The 25934-nt window shown below is 49.5% G+C and overlaps 1 protein-coding gene across 1 annotated transcript in view; it reads left to right on the forward strand.

The window, feature by feature from the left end:
• The window catches only part of GARS1 (glycyl-tRNA synthetase 1), a 131130-nt gene that overhangs the window by 64250 nt on the left and 40946 nt on the right, over positions 1-25934 (forward strand). The window contains exons 9-12 of the mRNA XM_063924322.1: positions 791-953; positions 1451-1615; positions 18745-18857; positions 20319-20459. Of these exons, the coding sequence (XP_063780392.1) occupies positions 791-953; positions 1451-1615; positions 18745-18857; positions 20319-20459 (582 nt within the window). The remainder of the gene's footprint in view (positions 1-790; positions 954-1450; positions 1616-18744; positions 18858-20318; positions 20460-25934) is intronic.

Raw genomic sequence — 25934 nt, forward strand, 5'->3', positions numbered from 1 at the left:
CTGCTACTTGGTCAGGGGCAAACACGTTTGCAAAATTCTATAAATTTGATACCCTGGCTAAAGAGGACCTGGAGTTCTCTCATTCGGTGTTGCAGAGTCATCCGCACTCTCCCGCCCGTTTGGGAGCTTTGGTATAATCCCCATGGTCCTTACGGAGTTCCCAGCATCCACTAGGACGTCAGAGAAAATAAGAATTTACTCACCGGTAATTCTATTTCTCGTAGTCCGTAGTGGATGCTGGGCGCCCATCCCAAGTGCGGTTTATCTGCAATACTTGTACATAGTTATTGTTAACTAAATCGGGTTATTGTTGAGCCATCTGTTGAGAGGCTCAGTTGTTTCATACTGTTAACTGGGTTTCATATCACGAGTTGTACGGTGCGATTGGTGTGGCTGGTATGAGTCTTACCCGGGATTCAAAATCCTTCCTTATTGTGTACGCTCGTCCGGGCACAGTATCCTAACTGAGGCTTGGAGGAGGGTCATAGTGGGAGGAGCCAGTGCACACCAGGTAGTCTGAAATCTTTCTAGAGTGCCCAGCCTCCTTCGGAGCCCGCTATTCCCCATGGTCCTTACGGAGTTCCCAGCATCCACTACGGACTACGAGAAATAGAATTACCGGTGAGTAAATTCTTATTTTTTTTGTCTTGTTTGATTTAACCAAGGGTGCCACATATGTGATAACCATATGTGCTATTCTGGGTCCCCTTCTGATTGGATTCGCTCTGCTGTGTGCCTTAGATTACATTGTAAACTCCTTTTCAATGTCCTCTGATTGCTTGTTCCACAGAGAATTCACAATGGCAGAAATAGAGCACTTTGTGGACCCCAACGAAAAGAATCACCCCAAATTTGAGAACGTTGCGGACCTCAGCATATTGTTGTATTCCTCCAAAGCCCAGCTGAGCGGGGAGTCTGCGCACAAGATGCGGCTCGGGGACGCTGTACAACAGGTAAGTCGTTTGGCAAATCAGAATCCGCGTATAAATGTTTAAAGGAGTTCTTCAATGACCCCGCTCCCCCAATGCATAGCGTATATAGATAATGATACTTTGAGAATTCTTTTTCTACAGTTTCATGTCTTTTTGAAGAGTGTCTTTGTTTCCAGTAAAAGAAGGTCCACATGATAGTCTGTAGATTATTAGTTATTATTTTGGGACTTCATACGTATTCCTGGGCATATATTCCAGTGTAACAGTGCCCCCCTCTGGTCAGATTAGAGGAATCTTCAATTTTGTAACTGTTGAGCAAGGAATCTGCTATCCATTAATGTTCTGTATAAGAAGGCCATGACTGATAATTCGCTATGCAGGGAAATAAGAGGAATTGAGAGTAATGACAGGGTTGTGCCAGGACTGGGGATCAGCAATGCAGTCGCATCACAACTTCCAAGGGATAGACTAGCACAATACTGTATTAAGAATATTAACGCTTCTCTCCCAACCCCCAGTGTGTGATCAACAACTCTGTCCTGGGATACTTCATCGGAAGAATCTACTTGTACCTCGTTAAAGTTGGCATCTCACCGGAGAAGCTGAGATTCCGGCAGCACATGGAGAACGAGATGGCTCATTACGCCTGCGACTGCTGGGACGCAGAGGCCAAAACCTCTTATGTGAGTATTGGGCAAAGCGCTTCTCACAGCCAAGCAGGGTAACATAGGTGTTGTGCCACACCGCTACATTCACTACATTGCTGCAAAACAAAGTTGTACCTTAGCAATAGAGGTTACACAAGATACTAATGGAAAGAGCTCCATCTTGTGGTTTGTTAACCAACTGCAGTGCTTGTGGCGCATTTGTGTTTATGCGAATAATCGTATTTCTCTTACGTCCTAAAGGATGCTCGGGACTCCAAAAGGACCATGGGGTATAGACTGGATCCGCAGGAGCTTGGGCACACTAAAAAGACTTAATCTGGGTGTGAACTGGCTCCTCCCTCTATGCCCCTCCTCCAGACCCCAGTTAGACTTTGTGCCCAGTAGTGACTGGATGTACACTAGGGGAGCTCTACTGAGTTTCTCTAGAAAAGACTTTTGTTAGATTTTTTATTTTCAGGGAGACCTGCTGGCTACAGGCTCCCTGCAGCGTGGGAGTGAGGGGAGAGAAGCAGACCTACTTCTGTGAGTTTCAAGGCTCTGCTTCTCAGCTACTGGACACCATTAGCTCCAGAGGGTTCGATCACTTGGTGGGCCTAGCTGCTTGTTCCCGGAGCCACGCCGTCACCCCCTCACAGAAGCCAGAAGTCAGAAGTCGGGTGAGTATGAGAAAATCAGAAGACTTCAGGACGGCAGAAGACTACAGTAACGGAAGGTAAAGCACAGCGGTAACGCTGTGCTCCATGCTCCCACACACATCACCAACAGTAGTCACTGGGTGCAGGGCGCTGGGGTGGGGGGCGCCCTGGGAGGCATGTTACTGGAGTTCAGGGCGGCATATTATGGTAGTGGGTGCCTAGGCACCCTTTACAGACCCCCGCCGGCATTTTTAGTTAGCTTGAATTTGGCGGGAAGGGGGCGGAGCTTAGGTCCGCTGCTCACACGCGCCATTTTCTCCCTACACGCGGCTGAGGGAGAGACGCTGCCTGTACCTCCACAATTCACAACAAGTAACGGGGGCATCTCCAGAGGGGAGCCGCAGTGGGGTGCTGTTTTTTTTTTATCAAACAGGCAGCGCTGGGTACATATATCGTTATACCGATATATGGGCGCTGGGGTGTGAGCTGGCATATTCCCTCTGTCTCCTCTTTCTGGGCTGCAGTGTGGGCCTGTCACCTTGCTGGGACGTTCTGTGTGTTGTGTGTGTCGGTACTAAGTGTCGACATGTCTGAGGCTGAATGTTATTCACCAGAGGAGGTTATGGGAGGTGTGGATGCGGGGCTAGAATTGGCACGGTCGACGCAGCCGACACCCGACTTACTAGCACTTCTTAATACGATCAATTCCAATGTAGCTTCTTTATCGAAGAGGTTAGATAAGTCTGAGTCACAGACGCAGGTGTGGAAAGTCCATGGAGGAGGCTTTGTCTCAGGTACAGACCCCATCCGGGTCCCATAAGAGGCCATTTACTCAGGTGGGGGATACTGATACCGACACGGACTCTGATTCCGAGGTCGATTTCACTGAGGCTGCTTTACATCCACAATTAGTTAAGAGTATTCAGTACATGATTGTGGCTATAAAAGATGTTTTACACATTTCTGATGAACCTGCGGTACAGGAAACAAGGATTTGCTTGTTCAAGGAAAAAAAAACCTGAGGTAAAGTTTCCCCCCTCTCATGAAATGAATACTCTTTGTGAAAAGGCTTGGGAGTCGCCGGATAAGAAATGGGAGATTCCCAAGAGGATTTATATGGCGTATCCTTTCCCCTCTGATAACAGGGAAAAATGGGAGACTGCTCCAACCGTTGATAAAGCTCTATCCCGTTTGTCTAAGAAGGTGGCGCTTCCGTCTCCTGACACGGCAGCTCTCAAGGATCCGGCAGATCGCAAGTTGGAGACGTGTCTGAAGTCCGTTTTCGCTAATTCGGGGTCTCTGCTCAGACCCACTGTGGCGTCGGTATGGGTGAGTAGTGCTATTGCTAAATGGGCTGAGAATTTAGCTAGTGACATGGATACTCTTGATAAAGATAATGTCCTTTTAACTCTCGGTTATATTAAGGACGCTGCAGATTACCTAAAGGACGCGGCGAGGGACGTCTGTCTCTTGGGTTCAAGGACCAATGCCATGTCGATATCTGCTAAGAGGGCCCTGTGGATCCATCAATGGAATGCTGATGCCGACTCCAAGAGGTCTATGGAAGCACTACCCTTCAAAGGTACGGTCTTGTTTGGGGACGGCTTGGCGGACCTAGTCTCGACCGCGACTGCGGGTAAGTCCTCTTTTCTTCCTTATGTTCCCACACAACAGAAAAAGGCACCACATCAACAAATGCAGTCCTTTCGTCACAACAAATACAGGCGTGGGAAAGGTTCATCTTTCCTCGCCTCAAAGGCTAGAGGACGGGGAAAGAAACTTCCTGCAGCCTCAGGCGCACAGGACCAAAAGTCCTCCCCTGCTGCTACCAAGTTCACCGCATGACGCTGGGGCTTCCCTGGGGGAGTCCGGACCGGTGGGGGGCCGTCTTCGGATATTCAGTCAGATCTGGATTCAATCAGACCTGGATCCTTGGGTGTTAGATATCGTGTCTCAAGGATACAAACTGGAGTTTCGCGAGATGACCCCTCACCGGTTCTTCATTTCGGCATTACCTGTAGTTCTTCCGGACAGGGAGGTGGTCCGGGCAGCGATTCAAAAATTGTGTCTGCAGAGGGTCATTGTTCCCGTCCCCCCGTCCCAGCGGGGGGAGGGGTTCTACTCGAGCCTCTTTGTGGTGCCGAAACCTGACGGTTCGGTCAGACCAATTCTAAATCTAAAATCCCTCAATCCATACTTGAAAGTGTTCAAGATGGAATCCCTTCGAGCGGTGATTGCCAGCCTGGAGAGGGGGGGGGGGGGGGGGTTTATGGCGTCAGTCGACATTAAAGATGCCTACTTACATGTGCTGATATATCCTCCGCATCGGGCTTTCCTCAGGTTTGCGATACAGGATTCTCATTACCAATTTCAGACGTTGCCGTTTGGGCTTTCCACGGCTCCGAGGATTTTCACCAAAGTCATGGCGGAAATGACGGTTCTTCTTCGCAAACAAGGAGTTTCAATTATCCCGTACTTGGACGATCTCCTGATAAAGGCGAGGTCCAGGGAACGGTTGCTGAGAAGTGTAGAGTTGTCACTCTCTGTTCTGCGACAGCACGGTTGGGTGCTCAATTTGCCGAAATCCCAGTTGATTCCGACCACTCGGCTTCCTTTTCTGGGCATGATTCTGGACACAGATTTACAAAAGGTTTCTCTGACGTCCTAGTGGATGCTGGGGACTCCGTAAGGACCATGGGGAATAGACGGGCTCCACAGGAGACTGGGCACTCTATAGAAAGATTTAGGACTATCTGGTGTGCACTGGCTCCTCCCCGTATGACCCTCCTCCAAGCCTCAGTTAGATTTCTGTGCCCGGCTGAGCTGGATGCACACTAGGGGCTCTCCTGAGCTCCTAGCAGAAAGTATAGTTTAGGTTTTTTATTTTCAGTGAGACCTGCTGGCAACAAGCTCACTGCAACGAGGGACTAAGGGGAGAAGAAGCGAACCTACCTAAGTGGTGGTAGCTTGGGCTTCTTAGGCTACTGGACACCATTAGCTCCAGAGGGATCGAACACAGGACCCGACCTCGTCGTCCGTTCCCGGAGCCGCGCCGCCGTCCCCCTTACAGAGCCAGAAACAAGAAGGTGGTCCGGAAAATCGGCGGCTGAAGACTTCTGTCTTCTCCAAGGTAGCGCAGAGCACTGCAGCTGTGCGCCATTGCTCCTCATGCACACCACACACTGCGGTCGCTGATGGGTGCAGGGCGCTGGGGGGGGGGGGAGGGGGGTTCCCTGAGCAGCAATAATAACACCTTGGCTGGCAAAACTAACACCATATATAGCCCCAGAGGCTATATAGGTGTATATTAACCCCTGCCAGAAACGATAAAATAGCGGGAGAAAGCCCGCAGAAAAAGGGGCGGAGCCAACTCCCTCAGCACACTGGCGCCATTATTCCCTCACAGTTCCGCTGGAAGGAAGCTCCCTGGCTCTCCCCTGCAGTCCTGCACCACAGAAAGGGTAAAAAAGAGAGGGGGGTACAATTAGGCGCAGTATATATATACATATATATATATATATATAGGCAGCTATATGGGAAAACACTCTGTATAGTGATATCCCTGTGTTATATAGCGCCCTGGTGTGTGCTGGCATACTCTCCCTCTGTCTCCCCAAAGGGCTTTGTGGGGTCCTGTCCTCTGTAAGAGCATTCCCTGTGTGTCTGCTGTGTGTCGGTACTGCTGTGTCGACATGTATGATGAGGATAATGATGTGGAGGCGGAGCAAATGCCTGTGAATGTGATGTCACCCCCTGCGGGCGGGGTCGACACCAGTGTGGATGGACTTATGGAAGGAATTACGTGACAGTGTCAGCTCCTTACATAAAAGGTTTGACGACATAGGACAGCCGGCTACTCAGCTTGTGCCTGTCCAAGCGTCTCAAATGTCATCAGGGGCTGTAAAACGCCCGCTACCTCAGATGACAGATACAGATGTCGACACGGATACCGACTCCAGTGTCGACGATGATGAGACGAGTGTACCCTCCAATGGATCCACCCGTTATATGATTGAGGCTATGAAAAATGTATTACACATTTCTGATGATACCCCAGGTACCACAAAAAAGGGTATTATGTTTGGTGAGAAAAAACTACCAGTAGTTTTTCCTGCATCTGACGAACTAAATGAGGTGTGTGAGGAAGCGTGGACTTCCCCAGAAAAGAAATTGATCATTTCTAAACGGTTAATGGCTGCGTACCCTTTCCCGCCAGAGGATAGGTCACGCTGGGAAACACCCCCTAGGGTAGATAAAGCGCTGACACGCTTATCAAAGAAGGTGGCACTACCGTCTCCGGATACGGCCGCCCTAAAAGAACCTGCTGATAGAAAGCAGGAAAGTACCCTAAAAGCTATATACACACACACTGGCATTATATTGAGACCCGCTATTGCATCAGCTTGGATGTGCAGTGCTGCTGCTGCGTGGTCAGACTCCCTGTCGGAAAACATTGATACCATGGATAGGGACAATATTTTGCTAACGATTGACAATATAAAAGACGCGGTCTTATACATGCGTGATGCACAGAGGGATATTTGCCGGCTGGCATCAAAAATAAGCGCTATGTCCATTGCCGCCAGACGGGGGTTATGGACTAGGCAATGGTCAGGTGATGCCGACTCCAAGCGGCACATGGAAATTTTACCCTATAAAGGGGTGGAACTTTTTGGGGAAGGTCTTTCAGACCTCGTTTCCACAGCTACTGCTGGGAAATCGACCTTTTTGCCACAGGCTTCCCCACAGCAAAAGAAGGCACCGTATTATCAAGTACAGTCCTTTCGGCCCCAGAAAAATAAGCGGGCTAGAGGCTCATCCTTTCTGCCGAGGGGCAGAGGAAGGGGGAAAAAGCTGCAGCACACAGCTAGTTCCCAGGAGCAGAAGTCCTCCCCTGCGTCCGGTAAGTCCACAGCATGACGCTGGGGCTGCTCAGGCGGAATCGGGAACGGTGGGGGCACGTCTCAGGTTTTTCAGCACACAGTGGGCTCTCTCACAAGTGGATCCCTGGGTTCTTCAAGTAGTATCTCAGGGGTACAGGCTGGAATTCGAGACGTCTCCCCCCCGCCGTTTCCTAAAATCTGCCTTGCCGGCAACTCCTTCTGCCAGGGAGGCAGTGTTGGTGGCTATTCAAAAACTGTATTCACAGAAAGTGATTGTCAAAGTACCCCTCCTTCAGCAAGGAAAGGGTTACTACTCCACAATGTTTGTGGTACCGAAACCGGACGGTTCGGTGAGACCCATCTTAAATTTAAAAGCCTTGAACACTTATATCAAAAGGTTCAAGTTCAAGATGGAATCGCTCAGGGCGGTTATTGCGAGCCTGGAGGAGGGGGATTACATGGTATCCCTGGACATCAAGGATGCGTACCTGCATGTCCCCATTTACCCTCCGCACCAGGAGTACCTCAGATTTGTGGTACAGGACTGTCACTATCAGTTCCAGACGCTGCCGTTTGGGTTATCCACGGCACCGAGGGTCTTTACAAGGTAATGGCCGAAATGATGATACTCATTCGCAAGAAGGGAGTTTTAATTATCCCATACTTGGACGATCTCCCGATAAAGGCGAGGTCCAAAGAACAGTTGATAGTGGGGGTGGCACTTTATCAGGAAGTGCTACAACAGCACGGCTGGATTCTAAACATTCCAAAGTCACAGCTGGTCCCGACGACACGTCTTCTGTTCCTGGGAATGATTCTGGACACAGACCAGAAAAGAGTGTTTCTTCCACTGGAAAAAGCCGAGGAATTGTTATCTCTGGTCAGAGACATCCTAAAACCAGGAAAAGTGTCGGTACATCAATGCACACGAGTCCTGGGAAAAATGGTAGCTTCATACGAAGCAATTCCATTCGGAAGGTTCCACGCAAGGACGTTCCAGTGGGACCTGTTGGACAAATGGTCCGGGTCCCATCTCCAGATGCAACAGCGGATAACCCTATCGGCCAGAACCAGGGTGTCGCTGCTGTGGTGGCTGCAGAGGGCTCATCTACTAGAGGGCCGCAGATTCGGAATACAGGACTGGGTCCTGGTGACCACGGATGCCAGCCTTCGGGGCTGGGGGGCAGTCACAAAGGGAAGAAATTTCCAAGGACTGTGGTCAAATCAGGAGATTTCTCTTCACATAAATATCCTGGAGCTAAGGGCCATTTACAATGCCCTAAGCCAGGCAAGACCCCTGCTTCAAAACCAGCCGGTACTGATCCAGTCAGACAACATCACGGCGGTCGCCCATGTAAACAGACAGGGCGGCACGAGAAGCAGGATGGCGATGGCAGAAGCCACAAGGATTCTCAGATGGGCAGAGAATCATGTGTTAGCACTGACGGCAGTGTTCATTCCGGGAGTGGACAACTGGGAAGCAGACTTCCTCAGCAGGCACGACCTCCACCCGGGAGAATGGGGACTTCATCCAGAAGTCTTCCAAATGCTGGTCAACCGGTGGGAAAAACCACAGGTAGACATGATGGCGTCCCGCCTCAAAAAGAAGTTGAAAAGATATTGCGCCCGGTCAAGAGACCCTCAGGCGATAGCGGTGGACGCTCTAGTGACACCATGGGTGTACCAGTCGGTTTATGTGTTTCCTCCTCTACCTCTCATACCCAAGGTACTGAGAATAATAAGAAGGCGAGGAGTGAAAACCATACTCGTGGTTCCGGATTGGCCAAGAAGAGCTTGGTACCCGGAACTTCAAGAGATGCTTAGAGGACCCTTGGCCTCTGCCGCTCAGACAGGACCTGCTGCAGCAGGGACCCTGTCTGTTCCAAGACTTACCGCGGCTGCGTTTGACGACATGGCGGTTGAACACCGGATCCTGAAGGAAAAGGGTATTCCGGAGGAAGTCATCCCTACCCTGATCAAAGCCAGGAAGGATGTCACCGCAAGACATTATCACCACATTTGGCGAAAATATGTTGCTTGGTGTGAGGCCATGAAGGCCCCGACGGAGGAATTTCAACTGGGTCGATTCCTGCACTTCCTGCAAGCAGGGGTGACGTTGGGCCTCAAATTGGGGTCCATAAAGGTCCAGATTTCGGCTCTGTCGATTTTCTTCCAAAAAGAACTGGCTTCACTGCCTGAAGTTCAGACTTTTGTCAAAGGAGTACTGCATATTCAGCCTCCTTTTGTGCCCCCAGTGGCACCTTGGGATCTCAATGTGGTTTTGGCATTCCTGAAATCACATTGGTTCGAACCACTTAAGACTGTGGATTTAAAATATCTCACGTGGAAAGTGGTCATGCTGTTGGCCCTGGCGTCGGCCAGGCGGGTTTCAGAATTGGCGGCTTTGTCTTGTAAAAGCCCTTATCTGATTTTCCATATGGATAGGGCAGAATTGAGGACTCGTCCTCAGTTTCTCCCAAAGGTGGTCTCAGCTTTTCACTTGAACCAACCTATTGTGGTGCCTGCGGCTACTAGGGACTTGGAGGATTCCAAGTTGCTGGACGTAGTCAGGGCCCTAAAAATTTATATTTCCAGGACGGCTGGAGTCAGAAAGACTGACTCGCTGTTTATCCTGTATGCACCCACAATCTGTAAAAGCACATTCCACGGCTGCCCGAGGGGTCTTGGCTTTACAACTTTGCCGAGCAGCTACTTGGTCGGGGGCAAACACGTTTGCAAAATTCTACAAATTTGATACCCTGGCTGAGGAGGACCTGGAATTCTGTCATTCGGTGCTGCAGAGTCATCCGCACTCTCCCGCCCGTTTGGGAGCTTTGGTATAATCCCCATGGTCCTTACGGAGTCCCCAGCATCCACTAGGACGTCAGAGAAAATAAGAATTTACTCACCAGTAATTCTATTTCTCGTAGTCCGTAGTGGATGCTGGGCGCCCATCCCAAGTGCGGATTGTCTGCAATACCTGTACATAGTTATTGTTACAAAAATCGGGTTTTGTTGTGAGCCATCTCTTTAGAGGCTCCATTTGTTATCATACTGTTAACCGGGGTTCCTATCACGTGTGTACATGGTGTGACTGGTATGAGTCTTACCCGGGATTCAAAAATCCTTCCTTATTGTGTCCGCTCTTCCGGGCACAGTTCCTAACTGAGGCTTGAGGAGGGTCATAGGGGGAGGAGCCAGTGCACACCAGATAGTCCTAAATCTTTCTATAGAGTGCCCAGTCTCCTGCGGAGCCCGTCTATTCCCCATGGTCCTTACGGAGTCCCCAGCATCCACTACGGACTACAAGAAATAGAATTACCGGTGAGTAAATTCTTATTATTTCTTCCAGAAGAAAAGGCTCGGGAACTGCAGACGATGGTCAGGGAACTTCTGAAGCCGACGAGTGTGTCGATCCATCATTGTACTCTGGTTCTGGGGAAGATAGTTGCGGCGTACGAAGCCATACCATTTGGCAGATTTCACGCCCGGGTATTTCAGTGGGACTTGCTGAGCAAATGGTCCGGGTCTCACCTACACATTCACCGGAAGATAAGTCTATCTCCCAGAGCCAGAATTTCTCTCCTGTGGTGGCTACAGGGTCATCACTTCCTAGGGGGACGTCGATTCGGTATCCAGGATTGGGTACTTCTGACAACAGATGCAAGTCTCCGGGGCTGGGGCGCAGTCACCCAAGGAAGAAACTTCCAGGGAAAATGGTCGCTCCAGGAAGCCTGTCTCCACATAAATATTCTCGAGTTAAGAGCCATTTACAACGGCCTGCTACAAGCAAGAAGCCTTCTTCAGGGTCGACCAGTTCTGGTACAGTCAGACAACATCACAGCGGTGGCGCATATAAACCGGCAAGGCGGAACAAGGAGCAGAGCGGCAATGGCGGAGGCCACAAAGATTCTTCGCTGAGCGGAACAACACGTGAGCGCACTGTCAGCAGTTTTCCTGCCGGGGGTGGACAACTGGGAAGCAGATTTCCTCAGCAGACACGATCTCCATCCGGGAGAGTGGGCTCTTCACCAAGAGGTTTTTGCAGAGGTGACAAGACGCTGGGGAATTCCGTTGATAGACATGATGGGGTCTCGGCTCAACAAGAAGCTCCCGAGGTATTGTTCCAGGTCAAGGGACCCACAAGCCACTGCAGTGGACGCCCTGGTGTCTCCGTGGGTGTTCCAGTCGGTGTATGTGTTCCCTCCACTTCCTCTCATTCCAAAGGTGCTGGGGATCATTCGACGAGCAAGGGTTCAGGCGATTCTCGTCGTTCCAGACTGGCCAAGAAGGGCCTGGTACCCGGATCTTCAGGACTTACTTGTGGAAGATCCATGGCCGCTTCCTCTAAGAGAGGATCTGTTGTTGCAGGGTCCATGCGTGTTTCCAGACTTACCGCGACTGCGTTTGACGGCATGGAGGTTGAGCGCCAGATCTTAGCTCGTAAGGGTATTCCCATGGAGGTCATTCCAACTCATTAAGGCTAGGAAGGAGGTTACGGCGAAACACTATCACCGTATTTGGAGGAAGTATGTTTCCTGGCGTGAGGCTAAAAGGGCTCCTGCGGAGGTTTTTCACTTGGGTTGTTTTCTCCACTTTTTACAGGCGGGCGTAGATGCAGGCCTGAAATTGGGTTCCATCAAAGTGCAGATTTCGGCGCTATCTATTTTCTTTCAAAAAGAATTAGCTGCCCTCCCGGAGGTTCAGACCTTTGTGAAAGGAGTATTGCATATCAATCCTCCGTTTGTACCTCCTGTAGATCCATGGGACCTTGATGTCGTCTTACGGTTTCTTATGTCTTCCTGGTTTGAACCTTTGCGTAAGGTTTAGTTGAAGTTTTTCACCTGGAAGGTGGTTATGCTTTTGGCGCTGGCGTCTGCCAGGCGGGTGTTGGAGTTGGCGGCTTTATCTCATAAGAGCCCGTACTTGATTTTTCATTCGGATAGGGCGGAATTGAGGACTCGTCAACAATTTCTACCGAAGGTGGTTTCTTCATTTCACATTAACCAACCTATTGTGGTTCCGGTGGCTACGGAAATGGTGGCGATTCCGAAATCTATAGATGTAAGAGCGTTGAAAATCTACGTCTCTAGGACAGCTGTTACTAGGAAGACTGAGGCGTTGTTTGTTTTGTATGCTGCCAACAGGATTGGTCATCCCGCTTCAAAACAGACTATTGCACGCTGGATTTGTAGTATGAGCCCATTCTACCAGGAAAGTATGCTCATCTTGGGCGGCTGCCCGGGGCATTTCGGCGTTACAACTTTACCGAGCGGCTACTTGGTCGGGTTGTAACACGTTTGCTAAGTTCTATAAGTTTGATACCCTGGCCGATGAGGACCTGGCGTTTGCTCAGTCGGTGCTGCAGAGTCGTCCGCACTCTCCCGCCCGTTCTGGAGCTTTGGTATAATCCCCATGGTCCTTTTGGAGTCCCCAGCATCCTCTAGGACGTAAGAGAAAATAGGATTTTGGTACTTACCGATAAATCCTTTTCTCCTAGTCCGTAGAGGATGCTGGGCGCCCGTCCCTGTGCGGACTATTACTTGCAGTGTTTCTCTAACGTCCTAGTGGATGCTGGGGACTCCGAAAGGACCATGGGGAATAGCGGCTCCGCAGGAGACTGGGCACAAAAGTAAAAGCTTTAGGACTACCTGGTGTGCACTGGCTCCTCCCCCTATGACCCTCCTCCAAGCCTCAGTTAGATTTTTGTGCCCGAACGAGAAGGGTGCATACTAAGGGGCTCTCCTGAGCTGCTTAGAGTAAAAGTTTAAAGTAGGTTTTTTATTTTCAGTGAGACCTGCTGGCAACAGGCTCACTGCACCGAGGGACTAAGGGGAGAAGAAGCGAACTCACCTGCGTGCAGAGTGGATTGGGCTTCTTAGGCTACTGGACATTAGCTCCAGAGGGACGATCACAGGCCCAGCCATGGATGGGTCCCAGAGCCGCGCCGCCGGCCCCCTTACAGAGCCAGAAGACTGAAGAGGTCCGGAAAATCGGCGGCAGAAGACGTCCTGTCTTCAATAAGGTAGCGCACAGCACCGCAGCTGTGCGCCATTGCTCTCAGCACACTTCACACTCCGGTCACTGAGGGTGCAGGGCGCTGGGGGGGGGCGCCCTGAGACGCAATAAAAATACCTTTTTTGGCAAAAAATACATCACATATAGCTCCTGGGCTATATGGATGCATTTAACCCCTGCCAATTTTTCCATAAAAAAGCGGGAGAAAGGCCGCCGAGAATGGGGCGGAGCCTATCTCCTCAGCACACTGGCGCCATTTTTTCCTCACAGCTCCGTTGGAGGAAGGCTCCCTGACTCTCCCCTGCAGTCCTGCACTACAGAAACAGGGTAAAACAAGAGAGGGGGGGCACTAATTTGGCAGATAAATATATACAGCAGCTATATCAGGGAAAAACACTTATATAAGGTTATCCCTATATATATATATAGCGCTCTGGTGTGTGCTGGCAAACTCTCCCTCTGTCTCCCCAAAGGGCTAGTGGGGTCCTGTCCTCTATCAGAGCATTCCCTGTGTGTGTGCTGTGTGTCGGTACGTTGTGTCGACATGTATGAGGAGGAAAATTGTGTGGAGGCGGAGCAATTGCCTGTGTTAGTGATGTCACCCCCTAGGGAGTCGACACCTGACTGGATGGTCTTATGGAAAGAATTACGTGATAGTGTCAGCACTTTACAAAAGACTGTTGACGACATGAGACAGCCGGCAAATCAGTTAATACCTGTACAGGCGTCTCAAACACCGTCAGGGGCTATAAAACGCCCGTTACCTCAGGTTGATACAGACACTGACACGGACACTGACTCCAGTGTCGACGGTGAGGAAACAAACGTATTTTCCAGTAGGGCCACACGTTACATGATCACGGCAATGAAGGAGGTTTTGAACATTTCTGATACTACAAGTACCACAAAAAAGGGTATTATGTGGGGTGTGAAAAAACTACCCGTAGTTTTTCCTGAATCAGATGAATTAAATGAGGTGTGTGATGAAGCGTGGGTTTCCCCCGATAAAAAACTGCTAATTTCTAAAAAATTATTGGCATTATACCCTTTCCCGCCAGAGGTTAGGGCACGTTGGGAAACACCCCCTAGGGTAGATAAGGCGCTCACACGCTTATCAAAACAAGTGGCGTTACCGTCTCCTGATACGGCCGCCCTCAAGGAACCAGCTGATAGGAAGCTGGAAAATATCCTAAAAAGTATATACACACATACTGGTATTATACTGCGACCAGCAATCGCCTCAGCCTGGATGTGCAGTGCTGGGGTGGCTTGGTCGGATTCCCTGACTGAAAATATTGATACCCTGGACAGGGACAATATATTATTGACTATAGAGCATTTAAAGGATGCATTTCTATATATGTGTGATGCACAGAGGGATATTTGCACTCTGACATCAAGAGTAAGTGCGATGTCCATTTCTGCCAGAAGAGGGTTATGAACGCGACAGTGGTCAGGTGAGGCGGATTCCAAACGGCATATGGAAGTATTGCCGTATAAAGGGGAGGAGTTATTTGGGGTCGGTCTATCGGACCTGGTGGCCACGGCAACGGCTGGGAAATCCACCTTTTTACCCCAGGTCACCTCTCAGCAGAAAAAGATGCCGTCTTTTCAGGCTCAGTCCTTTCGTCCCCATAAGGGCAAGCGGGCAAAAGGCCACTCATATCTGCCCCGGGGCAGAGGAAGGGGAAAAAGACTGCAGCAGACAGCCTCTTCCCACGAACAGAAGCCCTCCCCCGCTTCTGCCAAGTCCTCAGCATGACGCTGGGGCCTTACAAGCGGACTCAGGCACGGTGGGGGCCCGTCTCAAGAATTTCAGCGCGCAGTGGGCTCACTCGCAAGTGGACCCCTGGATCCTGCAGGTAGTATCTCAGGGGTACAAATTGGAATTCGAGACGTCTCCCCCTCGCCGGTTCCTGAAGTCTGCTTTACCAACGTCTCCCCCCGACAGGGAGGCGGTATTGGAAGCCATTCACAAGCTGTATTCCCAGCAGGTGATAATCAAGGTACCCCTCCTACAACAGGGAAAGGGGTATTATTCCACGCTGTTTGTGGTACCGAAGCCGGACGGCTCGGTGAGACCCATTTTAAATCTGAAATCCTTGAACACTTACATAAAAAGGTTCAAGTTCAAGATGGAGTCACTCAGAGCAGTGATAGCGAACCTGGAAGAAGGGGACTATATGGTGTCTCTGGACATCAAGGATGCTTACCTCCATGTCCCAATTTGCCCTTCTCACCAAGGGTACCTCAGGTTTGTGGTACAGAACTGTCACTATCAGTTTCAGACGCTGCCGTTTGGATTGTCCACGGCACCCCGGGTCTTTACCAAGGTAATGGCCGAAATGATGATTCTTCTTCGAAGAAAAGGCGTCTTAATTATCCCTTACTTGGACGATCTCCTGATAAGGGCAAGGTCCAGAGAACAGTTAGAGGTCGGAGTAGCACTATCTCAAGTAGTACTACGACAGCACGGATGGATTCTAAATATTCCAAAATCGCAGCTGATTCCGACGACACGTCTGCTGTTCCTAGGGATGATTCTGGACACAGTACAGAAAAAGGTGTTTCTCCCGGAGGAGTAAGCCAGGGAGTTATCCGACCTAGTCAGGAACCTCCTAAGACCAGGCCAAGTGTCAGTGCATCAATGCACAAGGGTCCTGGGAAAGATGGTGGCTTCTTACGAAGCGATTCCATTCGGCAGATTCCACGCAAGAACTTTTCAGTGGGATCTGCTGGACAAATGGTCCGGATCGCATCTTCAAATGCATCAGCGGATAACCCTGTCTCCAAGGATAAGGGTGTCTCTCCTGTGGTGGTTACAGAGTGCTCATCTCCTAGAGGGCCGCAGATTCGGCATTCAGGATTGGGTCCTGGTGACCACGGATGCCAGCCTGAGAGGCTGGGGAGCAGTCACACAGGGAAAAAATTTCCAGGGCTTGTGGTCAAGCATGGAAACGTCACTTCACATAAATATCCTGGAACTAAGGGCCATTTACAATGCCCTAAGTCAGGCAAGGCCTCTGCTTCAGGGTCAGCCTGTGTTGATCCAGTCGGACAACATCACGGCAGTCGCCCACGTAAACAGACAGGGCGGCACAAGAAGCAGGAGGGCAATGACGGAAGTTGCAAGGATTCTTCGCTGGGCGGAAAATCATGTGATAGCACTGTCAGCAGTGTTCATTCCGGGAGTGGACAACTGGGAAGCAGACTTCCTCAGCAGACACGATCTTCACCCGGGGGAGTGGGGACTTCATCCAGATGTCTTCCACATGATTGTGAACCGTTGGGAAAAACCAAAGGTGGACATGATGGCGTCCCGCCTCAACAAAAAACTGGACAGATATTGCGCCAGGTCAAGGGACCCTCAGGCAATAGCTGTGGACGCTCTGGTAACACCGTGGGTGTACCAGTCAGTATATGTGTTCCCTCCTCTGCCTCTCATACCCAAGGTACTGAGAATCATAAGAAGGAGAGGTGTAAAGACTATACTCGTGGCTCCGGATTGGCCAAGAAGGACTTGGTACCCGGAAATTCAAGAGATGCTCACGGAAGACCCGTGGCCTCTACCTCTAAGAAAGGACCTGCTCCAGCAGGGACCATGTCTGTTCCAAGACTTACCGCTGCTGCGTTTGACGGCATGGCGGTTGAACGCCGGATTCTGAAGGAAAAAGGCATTCCAGATGAAGTCATCCCTACCCTGATCAAAGCCAGGAAGGATGTAACTGTGCAACATTATCACCGTATTTGGCGTAAATATGTTGCGTGGTGTGAGGCCAGGAAGGCCCCTACAGAGGAATTTCAACTGGGTCGATTCCTGCATTTCCTGCAAACAGGACTGTCTATGGGCCTCAAATTAGGGTCCATTTAAGGTTCAAATTTCGGCCCTGTCAATATTCTTCCAAAAAGAACTAGCTTCAGTTCCTGAAGTTCAGACGTTTGTCAAGGGGGTACTGCATATACAGCCTCCTTTTGTGCCTCCAGTGGCACCTTGGGATCTCAATGTAGTTTTGGGATTCCTAAAATCACATTGGTTTGAACCACTCACCACTGTGGACTTAAAATATCTCACATGGAAAGTGGTAATGCTGTTAGCCCTGGCTTCAGCCAGGCGTGTATCAGAATTGGCGGCTTTATCCTATAAAAGCCCTTACCTAATTTTTCATACGGACAGGGCAGAATTGAGGACTCGTCCTCAATTTCTCCCGAAGGTGGTTTCAGCATTTCACTTAAACCAGCCTATTGTGGTGCCTGCGGCTACTAGGGACTTGGAGGATTCCAAGTTGCTGGACGTAGTCAGGGCCCTGAAAATATATGTTTCCAGGACGGCTGGAGTCAGAAAATCTGACTCGCTGTTTATCCTGTATGCACCCAACAAGCTGGGTGCTCCTGCTTCTAAGCAGACGATTGCTCGTTGGATTTGTAGTACAATTCAGCTTGCACATTCTGTGGCAGGCCTGCCACAGCCAAAATCTGTAAAAGCCCATTCCACACGGAAAGTGGGCTCATCTTGGGCGGCTGCCCGAGGGGTCTCGGCTTTACAACTTTGCCGAGCAGCTACTTGGTCAGGGGCAAATACGTTTGCAAAATTCTACAAATTTGATACCCTGGCTGAGGAGGACCTGGAGTTCTCTCATTCGGTGCTGCAGAGTTATCCGCACTCTCCCGCCCGTTTGGGAGCTTTGGTATAATCCCCATGGTCCTTTCGGAGTCCCCAGCATCCACTAGGACGTTAGAGAAAATAAGAATTTACTTACCGATAATTCTATTTCTCATAGTCCGTAGTGGATGCTGGGCGCCCATCCCAAGTGCGGATTGTCTGCAATACTTGTACATAGTTATTGTTACAAAAATCGGGTTATTATTGTTGTGAGCCATCTTTTCAGAGGCTCCTCTGTTATCATACTGTTAACTGGGTTCAAATCACAAGTTGTACGGTGTGATTGGTGTGGCTGGTATGAGTCTTACCCGGGATTCAAAATCCTTTCTTATTGTGTACGCTCGTCCGGGCACAGTATCCTAACTGAGGCTTGGAGGAGGGTCATAGGGGGAGGAGCCAGTGCACACCAGGTAGTCCTAAAGCTTTTACTTTTGTGCCCAGTCTCCTGCGGAGCCGCTATTCCCCATGGTCCTTTCGGAGTCCCCAGCATCCACTACGGACTATGAGAAATAGAATTATCGGTAAGTAAATTCTTATTTTTTTCTTGCTGGTTAATTTAGTTTATATACGGGTTGTGTATTGGTTTGTTGCAGCTTGTTGCTGGCATTAATGCATACTGTTATCTGGTTTGAGGTTATTCCGGTTGTACGGTATGTTTATGGTGTGGGCTGGTAGTTTGGTAGCCCTTAGTTAAAACAAAAATCTTTCCTTGAAATGTCCGTCTCTCCTGGGCACAGTTCCTATAACTGGGGTCTGGAGGAGGGGCATAGAGGGAGGAGCCAGTTCACACCCAGATTAAGTCTTTTTAGTGTGCCCAAGCTCCTGCGGATCCCGTCTATACCCCATGGTCCTTTTGGAGTCCCCAGCATCCTCTACGGACTAGGAGAAAAGGATTTATCGGTAAGTACCAAAATCCTATTTTCTTTTTGTCTTCTATTTGTTCCTCAGGGCTGGATAGAAATTGTTGGCTGTGCCGATCGCTCATGTTATGATCTTTCCTGCCACTCCAGAGCCACAAAAGTGCCACTTGTGGCTGAGAAGCCTCTTAAAGAACCTATATCCTTCTAATCTGTTAATTTCTGTATTTCATTTATAGCGAACCACTGTGATCGCTGAATCGTCTGTGTGCCACCCATTGTTTTTCATGCTGCTGATTTATGTTCTAGGCCTTCTGTGTCCGAACAGTGACTGTGACATCGAAGCCATTGCTGGAGCATGGTAACGCCTACTCCAACACATAGGGCGGTGAATGAAACGTCTGTCTGAGTTTTACTAGACGTACTGTCAAGCAAATTATGGTTGCAGATTTGGGGTTCTGAAACAAGGGGTTCTCCAGTGACTTGCACAGTGTGCTAGTGGGCAATTATCATGTGTGGGGGATGGGAAATACACCTGTAACTGCATAAGGCATAACGCGTCTGGGTGTAAGTTACAACCGGTTGTGTTTACAGTATAATTCACAGCTTTAGTGATCTGGATACTGATATGGTGAAGTCTTCACATGTGATGAGTGGAATAGTAATTCTACCTTTCACCTGTAGATGGTGCTATTGCACTATTATATATGGTGGTACTAGCACATGGCTTATAAACAGTACACCTATACACTGCAGACTGCATCCTATACTGTATAAACATGCTGCAGCAAGTACCAACAACCAACTACTAAGATTAAAGGTTCTAGTGCTGTGATGGGCAACCTGATATTACCACGTGTGCCCTCTGACCTTCAGAATTGCTGCACATTACCCTTTTGTTTGTTTCTGTAATAAGAAAACTGTCTTAAATTGATCTCCATACCCCCACATAGTGCTACCTGGAACCTTCCATAGACTCTTCACTTGTCCCACAAATCTTCCAATTTCCACAGAACTCCGTAATGCTCCACGTGTCCTCCAAATCTATGGGAGATATGTATCAAAGCTTGGAGAGAATAAAGTACCAACCAATCGGTTATTAACTGTCACCTTACAGGTTGCGTTTGAAAAATTACAGTAAAGAGCTGATTAGTACTTTATCTCTCCAAACTTTAATACATAATCCACTATGCAATCGGTCTTCAGACTCAGCTTAAATGCTCCAACGACTCCTCTACTGATTTTAATGATCTCTAATTGAATTGTTCATTTTTGGTCAATAGATTAGTAATGCCTAGCTGCTGGCAATGCCATTCTTCCAATAGTTTACCTTGTAAATTCATTTTTGGTCAATAGATTAGTAATGCCTAGCTACTGGCAATGCCATTCTTCCAATAGTTTACCTTGTAAATTTAAGTTCAGTGGTCTTGCTTGGAGGAAGTAAGAGTAAGAAGGCATGGTGTATAGACTGTGCTCCCTCCTCTGGTTACATGTTCTGCGTGACCTCACGTGGCTGCCGACTGCTCCAGTCTTATTACCTATCCGGTCATCTGCTTTGGGTCACAGCACATTAACCTCATCTGCATGTAATAACACGATAATGATGTATTTATATGTATCTGCTGCGCTCGCACCGTCCACTCCCTTAACTCCAGTGCACAAAACGGTGAATGTCGTCCAGTTTGAGGCTAATAAGGGAGCTGTGGGCAAGGCGTACAAGAAAGACGCCAAGCTGGTGATGGAGTATCTGGCCATCTGTGACGCCTGCTACGTGTCGGAGATGGAGCAGCTGCTAGAGGAAAAAGGGTGAGTGTATATATTTGTGTGTATATACTAGAGATGTGCACTTGAAATTTTTCGGGTTTTGGGTTCGGTTCCGCGGCCGTGTTTTGGGTTCGACCGCCTTTTGGCAAAACCTCACCGAATTTTTTTTGTCGGATTCGGGTGTGTTTTGGATTCGAGTGTTTTTTTAAAAAAACCCTAAAAAACAGCTTAAATCATAGAATTTGGGGGTCATTTTGATCCCAAAGTATTATTAACCTCAAAAACCATAATTTCCACTCATTTTCAGTCTATTCTGAACACCTCACACCTCACAATATTATTTTTAGTCCTAAAATTTGCACCGAGGTCGCTGGATGACTAAGCTAAGCGACCCAAGTGGCCGACACAAACACCTGGCCCATCTAGGAGTGGCACTGCAGTGTCACGCAGGATGGCCCTTCCAAAAAACACTCCCCAAACAGCACATGACGCAAAGAAAAAAAGAGGCGCAATGAGGTAGCTGTGTGAGTAAGCTAAGCGACCCTAGTGGCCGACACAAACACCTGGCCCATCTAGGAGTGGCACTGCAGTGTCACGCAGGATGGCCCTTCCAAAAAACACTCCCCAAACAGCACATGACGCAAAGAAAAAAAGAGGCGCAATGAGGTAGCTGTGTGAGTAAGCTAAGCGACCCTAGTGGCCGACACAAACACCTGGCCCATCTAGGAGTGGCACTGCAGTGTCACGCAGGATGGCCCTTCCAAAAAACACTCCCCAAACAGCACATGACGCAAAGAAAAAAAGAGGCGCAATGAGGTAGCTGTGTGAGTAAGCTAAGCGACCCTAGTGGCCGACACAAACACCTGGCCCATCTAGGAGTGGCACTGCAGTGTCACGCAGGATGGCCCTTCCAAAAAACACTCCCCAAACAGCACATGACGCAAAGAAAAATGAAAGAAAAAAGAGGTGCAAGATGGAATTGTCCTTGGGCCCTCCCACCCACCCTTATGTTGTATAAACAGGACATGCACACTTTAACCAACCCATCATTTCAGTGACAGGGTCTGCCACACGACTGTGACTGAAATGACGGGTTGGTTTGGACCCCCACCAAAAAAGAAGCAATTAATCTCTCCTTGCACAAACTGGCTCTACAGAGGCAAGATGTCCACCTCATCATCATCCTCCGATATATCACCGTGTACATCCCCCTCCTCACAGATTATCAATTCGTCCCCACTGGAATCCACCATCTCAGCTCCCTGTGTTCTTTGTGGAGGCAATTGCTGCTGGTGAAAGTCTCCACGGAGGAATTGATTATAATTCATTTTAATGAACATCATCTTCTCCACATTTTCTGGAAGTAACCTCGTACGCCGATTGCTGACAAGGTGAGCGGCGGCACTAAACACTCTCTTTCGGAGTACACACTTGTGGGAGGGCAACTTAGGTAGAATAAAGCCAGTTTGTGCAAGGGCCTCCAAATTGCCTCTTTTTCCTGCCAGTATAAGTACGGACTGTCTGACGTGCCTACTTGGATGCGGTCACTCATATAATCCTCCACCATTCTTTCAATGGGGAGAGAATCATATGCAGTGCCAGTAGACGACATGTCCGTAATCGTTGGCAGGTCCTTCATTCCGGACCAGATGTCAGCATCAGCAGTCGCTCCAGACTGCCCTGCATCACCGCCAGCGGGTGGGCTCGGAATTCTGAGCCTTTTCCTCGCACCCCCAGTTGCGGGAGAATGTGAAGGAGGAGATGTTGACAGGTCGCGTTCCGCTTGACTTGACAATTTTGTCACCAGCAGGTCTTTGAACCCCAGCAGACTTGTGTCTGCCGGAAAGAGAGATCCAAGGTAGGTTTTAAATCTAGGATCGAGCACGGTGGCCAAAATGTAGTGCTCTGATTTCAACAGATTGACCACCCGTGAATCCTTGTTAAGCGAATTAAGGGCTCCATCCACAAGTCCCACATGCCTAGCGGAATCGCTCTGTGTTAGCTCCTCCTTCAATGTCTCCAGCTTCTTCTGCAAAAGCCTGATGAGGGGAATGACCTGACTCAGGCTGGCAGTGTCTGAACTGACTTCACGTGTGGCAAGTTCAAAGGGCAGCAGAACCTTGCACAACGTTGAAATCATTCTCCACTGCGCTTGAGACAGGTGCATTCCACCTCCTATATCGTGCTCAATTGTATAGGCTTGAATGGCCTTTTGCTGCTCCTCCAACCTCTGAAGCATATATAGGGTTGAATTCCACCTCGTTACCACTTCTTGCTTCAGATGATGGCAGGGCAGGTTCAGGCGTTTTTGGTGGTGCTCCAGTCTTCTGTACGTGGTGCCTGTACGCCGAAAGTGTCCCGCAATTCTTCTGGCCACCGACAGCATCTCTTGCACGCCCCTCTCGTTTTTTAAATAATTCTGCACCACCAAATTCAAGGTATGTGCAAAACATGGGACGTGCTGGAATTTGCCCATATTTAATGCACACACAATATTGCTGGCGTTGTCCGATGCCACAAATCCACAGGAGAGTCCAATTGGGGTAAGCCATTCCGCGATGATCTTCCTCAGTTGCCGTAAGAGGTTTTCAGCTGTGTGCGTATTCTGGAAACCGGTGATACAAAGCGTAGCCTGCCTAGGAAAGAGTTGGCGTTTGCGAGATGCTGCTACTGGTGCCGCCGCTGCTGTTCTTGCGGCGGGAGTCCATACATCTACCCAGTGGGCTGTCAGTCATATAGTCCTGACCCTGCCCTGCTCCACTTGTCCACATGTCCGTGGTTAAGTGGACATTGGGTACAGCTGCATTTTTTAGGACACTGGTGACTCTTTTTCTGAGGTCTATGTATATTTTCGGTATCGCCTGCCTAGAGAAATGGAACCTAGATGGTATTTGGTACCGGGGACACAGTACCTCCAACAAGTCTCTAGTTGGCTCTGCAGTAATGATGGATACCGGAACCACGTTTCTCACCACCCAGGATGCCAAGGCCTCAGTTATCCGCTTTGCAGCAGGATGACTGCTGTGATATTTCATCTTCCTCGCAAAGGACTGTTGGACAGTCAATTGCTTGGTGGAAGTAGTAAAAGTGGTCTTACGACTTCCCCTCTGGGATGACCATCGACTCCCAGCAGCAACAACAGCAGCGCCAGCAGCAGTAGGCGTTACACGCAAGGATGCATCGGAGGAATCCCAGGCAGGAGAGGACTCGTCAGAATTGCCAGTGACATGGCCTGCAGGATTATTGGCATTCCTGGGGAAGGAGGAAATTGACACTGAGGGAGTTGGTGGGGTGGTTTGCGTGAGCTTGGTTACAAGAGGAAGGGATTTACTGGTCAGTGGACTGCTTCTGCTGTCGCCCAAAGTTTCTCCTTCATCCACTAGGGGCCACTGGAGCGTAGTTACAATGGGGAAATAGTAGGCAGTAATTGGGAGCTGGCACTTTAAAATTCTCACACTGTGGCTAGCTCCTCCCCTACTATCTCCCCTCCAAGCCAGTCTTAGTTTAGTGCCCGAGGTAGCTGGTTCACTTGGGTTTAGCTGAAGAATTTTTTCTTTTTTCTTTATTATTTTATTTTTCTTTCACACACTCACAGACTGGCAGCTCTGCCACTGCCAGTCTGCACCGCGGGAGCTGCCGGCGGGGTCCCATCGCAGCTGCGTGCGGCTCGGGATGGGCCCCGGCTGAGGGAGACACTGAGCTCTCCTGAGTTGGCCGGACACCGCTGCGTGCGGCGCGTGTCGGGGCCACTCCATCCAGCAGAAGATTCCGGCAGCATGGCAGCGGTGAGTATCAAAAATGGCCGGACACCGCTGCGTGCGGCGCGTGTCGGGGCCGCTGGGTCGAAACGCCTGACGGAAGGAAGCGGTGAGTACAATCTCCCCCCCTCCCCCTCCAGACTGATGTATGTTTTTACATTTTTCAGTTTCAGTGTTTTAATACATGGATGAACAGGCTCCCCTATACTCTCCAGTCAGACAGGCTGGAGTGCATAAAAGGCGCCATTATGTGGGGGGGCGGAGCTTCAGCCCGCTCTGTAAGCGGCCTCAGCGCTCTTCACTCCCCGGCTGCAGCATACAGGCAGCCGGGTGATACATTTACATATATCATATATCTGTGTAATAATTAGCATAGCTCTCATGGCAGAGTGGTAACACCTATGGTTACGATGCCCACGAGCTAGGGTTCGATTCCAGCAAAGGACACACTCTCCCCGGCCGCAGCATACACACTTACAGGCAGCCGGATGATAGTGCGGTTTTAATTTGAAAGTGACCGGAGCAGGGGGGCGGAGCTAACTCTCGCTCCGTTCGGCGGGCTCAGGCTTTCCGCTCCCCGGCCGCACGCCGGGGGATGCATGGGCGCTTTCCGCTTACTATACAGCGGATTTGAATTTGGCGCCGAAGCGGAGGGGGCGGAGCTAACTCCCGCTCTGTACGGCGGGCTTTCTCCGCTCCCCAGCCGCTGCAGCATGACGAGACGCCGCTCCACAGTCCCCCGCTCCCCGGGCCACTGAAAGCTCCTTTCCTCTCCTGGCTGTGCAGGGAGGATTCTTTACATGTGTAAGGTATGAGGGGGGTGAAGCTTATTCCCCCCCCCCCGGTGGAGGCTCCCAGCTCTCATGGTCTCTAGGCAACACACCTGTCTCTGGAGTTTGTAGCTTTTCTGTGCAGTGTGCTGCAGAAATATTGTTACATCTTGCTTTGGCTACATTCCTCCTGCAGGGGAGTCCTCTGCCCCATTTCAGACATTTAGATCAGGGAATCTGCTCTATTACAGGAGCTGGGACTCAGCTCATTGATAATTTAAAAATCTACTGTGCAGTATTTCTTTACCCTACAAATACACAGTATTTATCTACCCTATTAGGTGCACAGTATTTTTCTACCCTATTAGGTGCACAGTAATTATCTACCCTATTAGGTGCACAGTATTTATCTGCCCTATTAGGTGCATGGGTTCACTGTGGTGTGTGTATATAGATATATATAGATATGTTTGTATATATATATATTTAAGTGTGTGTGGGTATGTATATAGATATATCCATACAATACCATATATAGGGGATAAAACAAACACTTCCGCAATGTTTTCTAGAAACAGAATACCCCACCTTGCCACATAACATTTTCACCCATCTTTTCTCACAGGCTGGTTACCATTTTGAAAAGCCAGCGGAACCTCCGAGAAACATCGGGTGCACCTTAATTAGCGGTACACTACATGCTGGGCGGGGTGTTGCCTTCCCTTTATTATTCCTTGGTGTCACTAGTTACTAATGCTATTTGTAATTGGGGAATGTGTGTAAGGCATCAGACAAATAGCGCTGTGGCTCAGTACGCTAGTAGCGGGTATCTGAACAGGGGTTTGAATCCAAACAAAACTTTAAGGAGAGCTCCTATAGCCTAGGGCTAAGACTCCTGTCCCGCAGCGCTACTGGTTCAGGTCTCCGCTGCTCCAGAAAGTTTATTTGAATTGTGTCGGTCACTACACATTATAGCGCAGACCTTACAT

The sequence above is a fragment of the Pseudophryne corroboree genome, chromosome 5, assembly GCF_028390025.1.
Source record: "Pseudophryne corroboree isolate aPseCor3 chromosome 5, aPseCor3.hap2, whole genome shotgun sequence".
Classification (NCBI taxonomy): domain Eukaryota; kingdom Metazoa; phylum Chordata; class Amphibia; order Anura; family Myobatrachidae; genus Pseudophryne; species Pseudophryne corroboree.